This window comes from Gekko japonicus, unplaced genomic scaffold, assembly GCF_001447785.1.
Source record: "Gekko japonicus isolate JY-2015 unplaced genomic scaffold, Gekko_japonicus_V1.1 scaffold100, whole genome shotgun sequence".
Classification (NCBI taxonomy): Eukaryota; Metazoa; Chordata; class Lepidosauria; order Squamata; family Gekkonidae; genus Gekko; species Gekko japonicus.
In genome coordinates this window covers 614,589-628,142 of record NW_015167060.1, presented here as the reverse complement: position 1 = coordinate 628,142, position 13,554 = coordinate 614,589, and the positions used below count along the sequence as shown (strand labels likewise).

General features: G+C 48.2%; 1 protein-coding gene across 1 annotated transcript in view; it reads left to right on the top strand.

The window, feature by feature from the left end:
- The first annotated feature begins 112 nt into the window (after nt 1-112).
- PDLIM7 (PDZ and LIM domain 7) overlaps nt 113-13,554 on the top strand; it is a 52,245-nt gene continuing 38,803 nt past the window's right edge. Inside the window, exons 1-2 of the mRNA XM_015412538.1 lie at nt 113-200; nt 10,035-10,141. Coding sequence (XP_015268024.1) covers nt 10,037-10,141 — 105 coding nt within the window. The 5' untranslated portion in view covers nt 113-200; nt 10,035-10,036. The remainder of the gene's footprint in view (nt 201-10,034; nt 10,142-13,554) is intronic.

Genomic DNA, 13,554 nt, shown 5'->3' with positions numbered 1-13,554 from the left:
AGCTGGGCGGAGAGTAGGCGGGTGGTTTGGGGGGGGGGGGGGGGGGGGTCGTGTCGTACCGAACTGCTGAGCAGGCGGAGCCGCTCAGCCTGGCCAGATATATAAGGCGCTTCCCCGGAGGCGCTGCGGCTGAGACAGTGCGGTGGCGGCGGAATTGCCCGGTCCCGCCTTAAGGAGGGGTGGTCGCCTGGGCCCTGCAGGTATGCGTCTCATGTTTGTCAGGGGTGGGGTAAAATGCAACGCGGCTGTTCCGGGGGGGATTGCTAAGACTACTGCAAAAAGATAGGCGCGACTGACCAGTGGGCTGCGGACCTCCATGAAACCCTGGGCGGGCGTCTGGGTGACTTGTGGCTCTTTTCATTTCTCCACCCTACCCCCGTCTCTTTTCGTGCCCTCGCAAAGCGGTCTAGTGATCCTGTATCCTCCCTTTCCTTGCCTCCTAACGCTCCCCTTCCTCCGTCTCGGTGGCTCAGGAGTGTACATAGTAAAGCCCCGGGGTGCCTCATCATGCCTCCTCCTTCTCCTTGCTGTGCCGTGTCATCTCCGCCGCTCTGGCGAACTGCCTCTAGTCTCGAGTCCTCTGTTGCCATGAGAGTGGGGTGTGCCCCTTCGCCGGTGTTGAGGCTGGCGTGTTGTTCGTGGTATCAGGATGTGACTGGCATTTTTGGCTTCCTGTAGTGGGTCAGCACTGGAAGTAAGCACAGCTACGCCACAAGAGCAGCCCTCATTTTCTGAACTGGGCAGGGGTCAGGTACAAGTGCTCCAGGCAGCAGAGTGAGTATTTTGTAGGAGGGCCTCAGTCCAGAGTCTGGATGCATGCGTGTTGCGCGTGCACGTGTATCATCCAGTAAATGTGCCTTTCTGTACATCTGTTCTTGTCCTTGTTCTAAAAGTACCTCTGAGCTGTAACCTAATATTTAAACATGTTTGGGACCTCTGGATTCCAGAGAGGCTATGTGCTGTATTGCTTCTGGAGGCGAGGTCTGCAATGGCAATTTTCAGCTCTGTGGAACATGCCTGTTTCTTTATCTGGTACCTGGCTTCATTAAGAGTTGTAGTCTTGATGAGACTTCTTGAAAACCGTGGCTTCAGTAAATGTATGTGTGCAATACTGATGTGTGAGAGACTGGTAAAAGGTCAGTTTATGAATGTTCATCAAAAGAATGCCCCAACCTATCAGGTATGATGGCTAAACAGAGCTTCCATGTTCAGTTACAGTATACCTCTAAGGGATAGATGCTGGAGACTTAGAATGAGGCAGAACAGTTGCCTTCACTCCTGGAAACACGATGCTGGACTACATGGAGATTTGTTATGAACCAGGAGGAGGCCTTCTTTTATATTCTTATAATTGCCTTAAAATTGTGCCAGTCTCCAGTTTTCTTTTGAATGTATGCTTTAAACAAGAATAGCTCATAAGCCAGTGTTCCCTCTAAGCTGAATTAGTGTGAGGTAGCTCACAGTTTTTTAGCTTGCAGCTCACACATTTTTGTCTTAGCTCAGGAAGGATGGCTGCAGAGCAAACTAATTTATGCAGTAGCCAAACTGCTTGCTCACAACTTTAATGCTAGTAGCTCACAAAGTAGAATTTTTGCTCACAAGACTCCACAGCTTAGAGGGAACATTGCAAAATTTCCTTCATTTATATCCCACCTTTCTCCCCAAAGTGGCTTACATCATTCTCTCATCCTCCAGTTATTCTCACAACAGCCTTGTGAGGTAGGGTACGCTGAGTATGTGTGACTGGCCCAAGGTCACCCAGCAAGCTTCAGTGGCAGAGCGGAGATTTGAACCTGGGTCATCCCAGGTCCTAGTCTGTCACTCTAACCACTGCACCACACTGGGTCTCAGATCAAAACCTTTGCTCTTTGCTTCATTATCATAGGTAGACAGCACCTGCCATTAGTATGGAAAGACAGTCCAAGCAAGGGCAGGAGATGGCTCCAGATATATCTTGACTTAATTTCCTTCAGAGGTATTGTAGCTTGCATAGGGTTTACATCTGACTAGATTAATTTCTGTTTAAAGGACTTGTTTGGAGGGAGGTTAAAAGTTTCCCAAGGAGTAGGGGCATTACTGTAGCATTTCCCTGCTGGGATTGGCTATTTATTGCTCAGCCAGCTCTTTTCCTTCCTTGTGGTCTTCCAGCTGAATCCACAAAACAATCTTGGTCATCATCTGGAGACATGCAGGCAAGGGTCAAAAAAGAGGAGAAAGGGAGCCTGGCTAGTCTTTGCTTATCCCCCCCCCCACACACACACACACACTTCCCCCATGCAGATCTCTGATGACTGTTTGTAGTTGTTAATATGGCAGCATCATGGGGAGTAACTTGGGAAGAGTTACTGTGGAAAGTTTCTCACTCTGTATATTTGCTGCCTCTCCATGCTATAAAGAGCTGTGCCTCTGATTTCCATTGTGTCAGTGTGTGTCTCCGGCCCATGCACCTTTATTTGTTTCACATGAATGAATGTTCTCAATGTGTTTTCAGTGTTGCAGAAGAGTTAGCGACCCTTCGTCAGAGAAGTCAGTTGACTTGCAAAGGGCAGGTGTGGAAATGTTTCTAAAGGGACGGTAGGCTCTAGGCCTTGCTGTGCCATAGTGTCTGCACCATTTATGTAGTTCCTTGCCGCTGTTGAGTTTAGTTGCTGCGGAGTGCCCGTTCTTTCCTATTTCCTATCTCGGTTCTGCCCTGCTACATCTTCCATCATTCCAGTCCTTCTTACAAATTCAGTCACTTCCTGGAATTGTCTCTCAATGCGTGTAGGTTTGTGGTCAGACTAAGTTGGCTCCTGCATTGCCTAGCATCTGGGAAGGTGATAACTAGGCAAGCATTTACTATGTGGGCTTGGTATAGGGCCATTGTTGTACTCACTGGTGCTTCCCTAATTTTGGCCTGCGCTCTGTTGTTCCTTCTCCATGCCTGAGGGCCTTGATTTGTTCCAGACTCAACTCATTTCCCACAGAGTCAGCTGGGATGGGAGGGGCAGTGTTGCCCCATTCCTATAGCTGCTTAAAGGTCACACAGTGTAGCCTGGGAACTCTCTGCTTTGTGATACCAGCATGCCTCCAGTATCCATGCTGGCACTGCTTGGCTGCTGCTGCTGCTGCAGTTTGTAGATACGGCTGGGAGGGATCTCTGTTGAGAAAGTGACTCCCAAGTGAGCTCCTGTTGTGAGAGCAGAGGCCCAAAGCACTCCTGCAGCCCATGGCACGGAGGCTCTGTTCAGGCATGTTATTCCGACTCAGAGCCTTGGGAGGAGGTGGGAGAAATCAAAGCTCTAGCCTCTTCCTAGCAGAGTACATTCCTCTGCCATTCCCATGGAGAAAAAGCATTAAGCTGTTGCTGCTGGAATCCCCCAGACTGAAGTGTCCCAGCCTACCAGGGAGGGGTATGCTGGCGGGTAGTGAGGGGTCTCTTCTGGAGTGGAAGCACTACATTTCCCATACTAGTTTGCAAGAGAGAGAGAGAAGCATTTCTGTTCTCTTGCTGTAGCCTTCTCACCCACTGTGGGTGGGGAGGGGTGGCCTAGATTGCCCAAAAGAACACTGTGTTTCTGCGTTGTGCATGTTTTCTCCCCTTCTGTATTTTTCCTCCTGGCTCCTTGAGTACTCCCTGCCAGGAAGCGTTTGACGTTTGCAGCAGTCATTTGCATCTCTCCCAATCATGATGAGCAACCAGTGGAATATGACAGGGTCGTCTTGCATGCCTTATATAGACAACAAACTGCCTGGGGAGGCTGTGGGAGGGGGAAGGGAGTGCTTGGCCTCTGGATGCTGTCTTGCCTGCTTGCTATAGATTGGGGGTGCTTTGACTAGCACACTCCCGAAGTAGCAAGGTGTGTTGTGGGCCATCGTTTCCTGACCAGTCAGGAGAATCAGGTCCAGGTCCAGAGCCACTTTGGTTTAGTGGTTCAGAGCAGTGGGCAGACTCTGATCTGGAGAACCGGGTTTGATTCCCCACTCCTCCACATGCAGCCAGCTAGGTGACCTTGGGTCAGTCACAGTTCTCTCAGAGCTGTTCTCTCAAGAGCAGTTCCCTCAGCCCTCTCTCAGCCCTGCCTAGAGATGTGAAGGCCCGGAAAAATTAGGAAAAAACCCATTTTTTTCCCCTGAAGCCTTTTTGTTTTTCTCCGGAAAATTGGAAAAATTGAAAAAAGAAAGGAACAAAAATTGATTATGGAATGTTTTATTTTAACATGATGAATAAAATATTTTAAGACAAGGTGTTCAAATATTTTCCAAATCATTTCTAAAATATATATATATGGTATCAGATTGATCTAATTTCTGTGCACTGAGGACAAGCAAGTCCTAGGTTACAAACTGAACTCTCCAATGCAAGAACAAGATGCATTTCTTCCTTTAGAAGGTGCAATTGTCAGAAGAAAATAAAGTTTCAGTTTTGTTTTTGCATGTGGATGGGTATTCTGTTTGTAATAATTGTTTGGATACACTATATTTTTAATATGCTAGTTGTGATAATTTCATGCCAAGTAAAAAAGTCCATAGTCATATTTTGTATTCCTAAAGTAACAAAATGACTTTCAATCTAGAAAAGACAAAAGAAATGCTAATGTAGCATTTCCCCCCAAAAATTTCAGTTTTTTCCCGAAACCGGAAAAAAACCGGGTTTTTTCCCGAGCTTCAGAATTTCCGGAAATTTTACATCTCTAGCCCTGCCTACCTCACAGGGTGTCTGTTGTGTAGAGAGGAAGAGAAGGAGATTGTAAGCTGCTCGGAGACTCTGAGTGAAGGGTGGGGTATAAATCTAGTCTCTTTTTCTTCTTTCCTGTTGTCCTTTTCCTTGGCCAGCAGCCGTCTAAAGCACAGGCTATGGGAACAGAGCAGATCCTCTCCACTTCGCAACCCTAGCTGTGTGTGAGCACGCATCCTCAAGGTTACGATCATACTCCCAAGTCAGAATCTTATCTGCCACCTGTGGGAGTGCAATCCATTAAAAATGGTAATGATTTGACTTTATAACCTCTTTGAGGTAGGGTTCATTGTCATGAGCCAGGCTTTTGCCATCTGTGGTGTGTATACATGAAGCAACAGTTTCCAAGTCCTGGCAGCCATGGATTTTGTGAACAGATTTGGGGCCTAAATAGATGAGACGTAGGGAGACTGGGTCTTCCTGGCATTTTAAAAAAGTCAGTAGTAGCAGCTGTGCAGAACCTCAGTTCAGATCAGAGCTGTAGTGTGGGAGAAGGAGGGGGGTTTAAACCCTTTCACTTTGCCAATTACAGCAGGCTCCTTGTCTCTCTCCCCTATCCCGTTGTTAACTCTGTGTGGCCCTGCCAGGGACGGGGGTGTAGGATCGGGACTTTATAAGAGTCTTCCATGGAAGGCGGAGACTCATCCAGACTTGATGGTGCTCATTATGGTTCCCTTTGTTGCCATGAACCAAGTCCAAACAGGTCTCCACATGAGCGCTGTTCCCTTCACTCACCCATTCTCCCTCTTTAAAACCTTAAGGGGGCTGAGCCGTGCCTCTGTCGTGGCTTGATTCCATCAGGCCTGACCGGGTCTTGTTGTCTCATCTTGCCCAAGGCCACAGCTCCTCTTCTAGGCTCCCCTTCCTCCCTTCTCTGCACCTTCTCAGCCTTTCCCAGACAACTTGCCATTCTCTTTGTCTCTGCCCCTTCCTCCCTCGACATTTCCCTGGAGCTCCACCCATGCTGCTCAAACCCTGCACTGCTCCTCCATTCTCTGAGCTCTGTTCGTCTCTTAACTCCGTCCTTGCCTTGTCCCACCCAGGGTGGGTTTGCATAGACCTAGCCAGAGGCCCTTACTGCCAGCCTTGCTGTCGGCCAAAGCATTTAGCTGGCAATGCTCCTACCCTTGCTGCTGTACTCAGCAGGTGATTGGTGGGGGGAGGCTCTCCTGCAGATGGCACACCCCGACTCCCGCTGGGGCCACTGTACTGCTGTCCCAGGTGGTACCTCACCCTCTCCTGGATAGCCCAGGATAACCTTATCTCTTCAGATCTTGGAAGGTAAGCAGGGCCGGCCCTGGCTAGTATTTGGATGGATGACCTCCAAGGAATACCAGCGGCATGACGCAGAGGCAGGCAATGGCAAACCCCCTCTGAAACATCTCTTGCCTTAAAACAAGGCTAGCTCATGACCTAATAGTGCATAATGCTAAAAGAACTAGAACTTTCTCAGCCTTTCCCAGACAACTTGCCATTCTCTTTGTCTCTGCCCCTTCCTCCCTCGACATTTCCCTGGAGCTCCACCCATGCTGCTCAAACCCTGCACTGCCACTGCTCCTCCATTCTCTGAGCTGTTTTCGTCTCTTAACTCCGTCCTTGCCTTGTCCCACCCAGGGTGGGGTTGCATAGACCTAGCCAGATACCCTTACTGCCAGCCTTGCCCTCGGCCAAAGCATTTAGCTGGCAATGTTCCTACCCTTGCTGCTGTACTCAGCAAGTGATTGGTGGGGGAGGCTCTCCTGCAGATGGCACACCCCGACTCCCGCTGGGGCCACTGTACTGCTGTCCCAGGTGGTACCTCACCCTCTCCTGGATAGCCCAGGATAACCTTATCTCTTCAGATCTTGGAAGGTAAGCAGGGCCGGCCCTGGCTAGTATTTGGATGGATGACCTCCAAGGAATACCAGCGGCATGACGCAGAGGCAGGCAATGGCAAACCCCCTCTGAAACATCTCTTGCCTTAAAACAAGGCTAGCTCATGACCTAATAGTGCATAATGCTAAAAGAACTAGAACTTCTGGCTGCCAGACAATCTTAGGATCTTCTGGCTATACTACATACAAGGACATATGGTAATTATTACTTATTATTAGGTGGTACCCTAACCTGTCCTAGAGCAGCTCCTGCCTTAGTCCTGGTTGGTTGGGCCTCCACTGGCCTCTGCTGCCGCCTCTGTGCCATATATCCCCCCACACACATCAAGAAAGGATGGCCCCTTGTCTGACAGAGGCCATCCTTCCTGGCGGGGAAAAATCTGCATTTCTCATGCTGCAATTCCTTTCAATGAATTACTGTAAAGACATAGGGTTACAGGGCCAAGTAGCATTGAGTAAACTAAGGATTGCTGCCTTTCATATATTGCAGCCACTGCAGAGGGACATGATAGGTTACTACCGGGGGGGGGGTACCATTCACAATAATATCTAGGAGAAACTATTGCCCACTTAATAGTCAGGACTTCCCACTTGACCACCTAGTATGTCTGCTCATGAAGCAAAAAAGTTTCTTACTTAAGTAGACCATGGGTAAACAGATGGTAATAACTGGCTAGCCATAAGAATTGTTGTTGCTCTCTGTCTGTCTGAAGTGGGGGCAAGGCCTCCAGAGTGGTGACCTTGCGGTAGACTGCGCAAACCTCTCCATTCAGCCAGAGGCCTATGTACTACACCTCCTGCTGGGCTGCATAACATTTCTCAGGGTTGGCTGTTAGCTCTGCAGCCCACAACACCTCTAGGACCTGTTGCAGGTGTCCCAGGTGGTGTTGCCAAAAACTACTATACATGATGATGCCATTGATACAAACAGCTGTGAATTCATCCAACCCAGTGACCACATTGTCCATTAGCTGTTAAAAGGTAGCAGCCGCCCCATGCAGCCCGTATGGCATGTGGTTGAAGTGGTCTGTGTATTCGGGAGAAGGGAAATCTGCTTTCTCACAGTTCTCTGGGGCCAGAAGGATCTGCTAGTATCTTTTTGTAAGATCAAGTATCTAGGCATGGTCTAGGAGGGTGTCCACCCTGGGCCTAGGATATGCATCAAATTTAGACAAAGCATTCATTTGTCTGAAGTCAGTACGAATGTGTACCAACCCATCTGGCTTGGGAACTAGTACTGGCAGGCTTCTCAATCATACCTAAATATAACATCTCTCATCTCTTCCTGCAACACCCTCCCCATCCACATGGGCTAGGGCTGAGATCCAGCCCTAACTATTGGATCCTCCAGATACAATGTACTGCCACAGTGTACTGACTAGTGGGTGTATCCTGGCTGAGGGGATCGAGCATCAACATGCTGCCTTTCTGACCTCTCACCTATTGTACTTGTTCCTTAGTGAGAGTCATCCAGCTGCAGTGGTATGGATACTATGCTTAACTTGGCCTCAGGGCCCAGCAATGTACTCTCCATTCCTTCAATAAACTGACATAGAATATCTGTGACAGCTTCTGCCAGTTGGAACACTGGGTCTCATAATCAACAGATCTGACCTTTCTTACCGCCTTGTATGTACCTTGCCAACTAGCAAATAATTTTGCTACTGAGGAAGGTAACAGGACTGGGACTCACCGTCTGGGCTGGAGCTCCTGTGATTGCACCTTTCAGTCAAGCTTCTGCTGAACTTTCTGTAGGCTGCCTCAGGCCCAGGTGGCCATCACGCCAATGTCCCTAAAGTTCAGTACGTGGCTTATTATGGACCATGCTGAGCTACCCTGCTGTTCCCAGTGCTTCCTTACCCCTGGGGGTGCTGCCCATACAATAACTCAAATAGGAAGAAGCCTAGGGAGGCCTGTGGGACCCCTCCCAACAGCAAACAACGAAGGGGCTAGGAGCCTATGCTACTGGTGTGGCTCAGAAGCAATAAACTTATAGAGCATACGTTTTAAGGCTTTGTTAAAATGTTCTGCTAGACAATTGACCCTGGAGGTCCCTTCAAACTCTATGATTCTAATTAGCCTGGGGTAGTAAAATGAGGTCTTCAGGGGCTGTACCGTTAAGAATTTCCGAAATTCTTGCAGTACCTTTTCCATGAAGTTGGTTTCTTGATCAGTTAAGACGGGCTTGGGAAAGTCCACCCTTGAAAGTGTTTTGAGCAACTCATTAGCAATTGTTGTAGCCCCCTGTACCTTTCAGAGCCACCGCCTCTAGGTATCTGGTGGCATAATCATTGATTTCTCCAGTGGTCCTAACAGGACTGCAGCAACTCGTTCAAAGGGGTGCTGATGATTGGCATGGGGATCAGGGCCTGTCCAGGTTCAGCCTTTGGTTTTGTGAGCTAACATTCTGGGCATAAGGGGCAGCACCTTTGGGTAGTGTGGTGAGAATCTTCTTGAAGGCCAAATGGTCTGCAGCAGTGATAACATACACCAGGCTCAATAGTAGGCACTGTGGTTGAGGAACAAAGAGCCGAGTCCTCTTCTCACCTCTCTGATGGTTCCAAACCATTTGATAGACCAGGGTCTGTTCTGTCTCAAAGAATGGCCCTTGTGGCCAGGGCCATATAGCCTCTTCTTCTGTAGGAGCCCTGATGGTAATCCAGGCATGCCCTATTGTGGAATCTTCCAGTTGTTGTACCTTCCAAGTACTACATGGGTTGAGATCTAGGACAGGAGACTTAAAATAGGTTAGTGTTGGTAGTGTGCCCATTTTGAATCAGCACTGACTTGCATACATTACATGACTAGATTTGCCACCCATGGGCATTCTAGTGTTTAGGCATGAGGCAAACTGGTTTACACAACTACTGTAGGTACTTTTACTGACTGCAGCCAGGTCACCAAAAAAGGTCAATTTTATTTAAAATAAGACCTTCCATACGTCACGTGAATCTATTCAGCATATGCACTCCACTCTGTACTCCCAGGCACAGTTTGGTAGATTACAGCACAGGTTTTGCTGTGAGAACAGTGGGGTGGGACTGTGAAGGGTCGAAGAGGGAAGTCATCTTCTCAGCATCTTTGTGTACTACCTCTGCCTGTTCTCTGGTATGATGCAGCAGCAGGGAAACCTCTGAAGGCTTACTCTAAAGATGGAGGAAGAAAAAGCTTGAAGGCATTGCTGTAGAAAAAAGTGAAGGAAGCCTGTGTGTGAGTGTGTGTGTGTGTGTGTGAGAGAGAGAGAGAGATGCCCCAAGTGCACATATATTACACTTTGAGGTTTGGGGAGGAGCTTGTACTTCCCCTTGCTACTGCTTTCCTCACATTTTGGCACTGGAACTTCTTGCGTATGGGAGACATCTACTTTTCAGGTCCCCCCCTCCACAGCTGTCCCTTGTCCTTTTACTCTTTCACTTAAGGATCTTTTTTTCCCTCCTCCCCAGAAATGAGTGACATGGATTCATACAAGGTGGTGCTGGAGGGGCCACCACCATGGGGATTCCGGCTGCAGGGTGGCAAGGACTTCAACATGCCATTATCAATCTCCCGGGTAAGTAGCTAGTGGAAGCCCCTTTTCCAAGGGCCCCTTCCCTACCTTCTAAGACCCCATGTGCAAGGGTGCCGAGCAGGCACAGAACTCTATTATGCTGCACCACTTCCTTTGCAAGTATTTCTTTGTGCTTGGCTCTGCGCTGGTGTTGCTGTCATAAGAGAAAGGGCTCTGCCCAAGATGCTGCCAATCTTCCTGCTCTCGTGATGTTATGAAGGAGCTCTGAGCAATAGTCTGTTACTTGATATCAGGTTCTGGAGGCTCCCGCACTCTATTTTTGGATCCTGTGGTAGTGGCTCTTGCTGGTGGCTGGATGGAGATAGCTCTCCATAGGAAGGGATTGTGGCAATGTGAATACATGTTCCTGCTGTTCCAGATATGATGCCAGGGTGTGCAGCTTTACTAAATGGCAGCTTCCATAGGGCTGCAAGCTGGCTTTGACACTTTGTTGGCATAGGGTTCTCTTGGCACCTAATCAAACAGTGTCACTGTGGGTGATGCTTTCTTTAAAGTCTCTCTTTTGCATATTGAAGTGCTGTTGGTGAGTTTGGGAGATATGGGATTGCCTTCTGACTCAGTTTCTGGCTGAGGTCTTTATATTCCCCACCCTGGGTTTAGCAGTTGCTGGGAAAACCACCTGCAGTCTGTGCTACGGAACAGAGCGTGTGTGTCCAGGTCGAATCCCTAGGGTATGCTGGCACTTTCCATCTTCTCGATACCTTTTATCAGACCGGTAAGAACTGATTTCTTAAGCTTCTTATGTGGCAAGTGAGGCTTAATTCACTATTAGCATGGTGGTGTTTAAGCCATTCTCTCTAGGGGATGGTGGGGCTTCTCTGGTTGAAAGCTGTGAATTCACAGGGACGCTTCAGCATTGCCACTACATCAGCCTCCACTTCCAATCTATCATATGGAGGCCTCAGGATGATCCTGTCGTTCTTTAATGATAATTACTAAAATTACCCTACAGCTTTTCAGTCTTGCCGCTTCCCTTTCTTCTGTGCCGATATACACGTCAGCCTTATTTTCTGGGTCCAGAGGAGCTCCTTCTGTAGAGCCCAGGACTATAATTCCTGACCTGAAAGTGCCCTTCTAGGTTTGCTGGGTACTCATGAAGCTGTCAGTAGATGGCTTGCAGACAACTCCTCCTCTGCTTGGAATTGCCTTATAAGCCTTGGAATGCTGAGCGCAGCCGCCGCTGCTGACGCTTGCGGCCACTTGGCAGAGCAGACTGTTTTTCTATAAACGAGAAGCCCCAAGGGCTGGGGGAAGGCACCGTGAAGCCCCCCCCCGCTCCAAAGCCAGACATTCACACACACCCCACTCAAATGCCTTCCTAGTACTCCACAGGTTTTGCACCACCATCTCACCCCAGATGAGCCTTACTGGTTTCCTACCCCACTTCTTGCAGTGAGGAAGGGTCTATTTACAATCTTTGCTGCTCCATTCCTGCAAGGCTGTTCTTCCAGCCCTTCTCTGGGGAGGCTCTGCTTTCCTGCTTGGAGGGCTTTGTGCTGAGACAGCCTCTGCTGTTTGTTCAGGGGTTTTGTGTGTATGTGATTTTTCCCCCCTCCAAGTTTCTCTTGGCTCATGGCCAAATCTTAACAAAAGACCCTGCCTAGACAGGGGAGAGCCTATCTTGCAGAGAGACCCCAGCCAGTGCCTCCCGCCAGCATGCCAGACTAGAGCAGCAGCCCCCTTCCCCTTGTGCTAGCGTGCCATAGCCCATCCCTTGCAAGTTTGTATGAGAGTTCTTTTGTGGTCAGGCCTTGGGAACCCTTTCCTTCCTGTACTGTACATACCTAGTTATGTTTATCAGTGGGCATCATGGCTGAGTACAGCCAGTATTTGTTGCCTTGGCCGAGGCACTGCTGCTTGGGGAGTTGCAAGTGGCTACACCCGGCCTATACTTTGTGGTTTGCCTCTCTCCTCTGTGGCAAGTCTGCTAGCGTCAGTAGTAGCTCCAGTGAGAATGTTGTATGATGCTTGCTGCACTGACTGCGGAATGGGAGGCTAGCTAATCTGCCCTACAGGTTAGGATGCATTCGTTGCCATCACACTTTACTTTAGTATTGTTCTTTGCTGTCCGAGAACACATCTGAAGTTAGGATGCATTCGTTGCCACCACACTTCACCTTACTTTAGTTTTGTTCTTTGCTGTCCGAGAACACATCTGTATATTTCCCATAGGTATGTAATTTGTCTTCCTGGAATGCAGGCCTGGGAATTTACTTGCCGCTTTATGAGTGCAGCTCTCAAATGATCTAATATATTTTGTGGGAAGAGGGGTAAGCTTGAGGAAAGGATTGTGAAGTAGCACAGCTGATCTTCTTCTTAGATAATCTGTGGGCAGAAAATTAAGGTATATGCACACAAGGCTCAAAAAGCAAAAGATGTAGAAAACAGACTGATAGTGTAAGTGGAGGGATAGACCCATTGGGTTCAAGAGGGGACTGTGTAAGGTCCATGTGTGTGAAGTAAAATCTTGTGTCTCTTTAATAATGTGAAAGGTCCTGCATGGAAAGCAAACAGGAAGTTGAGTACAAATGGATCCTGTATGTGGTTGGGACTAGAGCCCTTCCAACACACACTCACACAGCAGCAGCAAACAGTAAAAAACAGAACACCCACACCCTTGGCCATATGTTCAGAAATGCCTGACTGAGTGCTGCTCTCAGATCTACCAGCGGGGTTGGCGTTAGAAGCCTCCAGTACACCATTTTGGAACCTGCAACACAGTCCCGGAAATGGTTGCCATAATCTTTAAATGCATGGATCCAAGTAAAGTTAACATCAACAAGAACTAGGGCGTTTTCCCTAGCTGCACCGGTATTATGGAATCAGCTCCCAAATGAAATTTCGAGCTCTGCGGGATCTTCAACAATTCCGTAGAGCGGTAAAGACCGAGCTGTTCCGGCAAGCGTTTTAATAGTCCGACCACACTGACCGTTCCACATAACTACTAGCACTTTATAACAGATGGCCGCCACATCTTAATCTTAAATTTAATAAGTTGTATTTTGATATTTTATCGATTGTATTGTTTTAGACTTGATATTCTATTAATTGTATACTGGTTTTTAACTATTGTAAGCCGCCCTGAGCCGCTTCGGCGGGAGGGCGGGGTAAAAGTCTAACAAATAAAAATATAAAATAAAATAAAGTAGTCTTAATCCTTAATTTTTTGGCAACAAACTAACCAAAATTATGTGGGCAGCTGCTGGTAAATATCTGTAAACCAGAGAAGAGTCTGGATGTTGTTTACAGTGGAGGGGATGGGTCTCCTGCTCCGTTAGGGTTCTGTCTTGCAGACTCAATATTGCCTGAGTGCCTAGTTTCCTTTCTTGGACTTTCTTGCAGTCAGTGGAAGAAACATGAAGAGCAGAAAACCAAACCATATACTGATCTCTTTC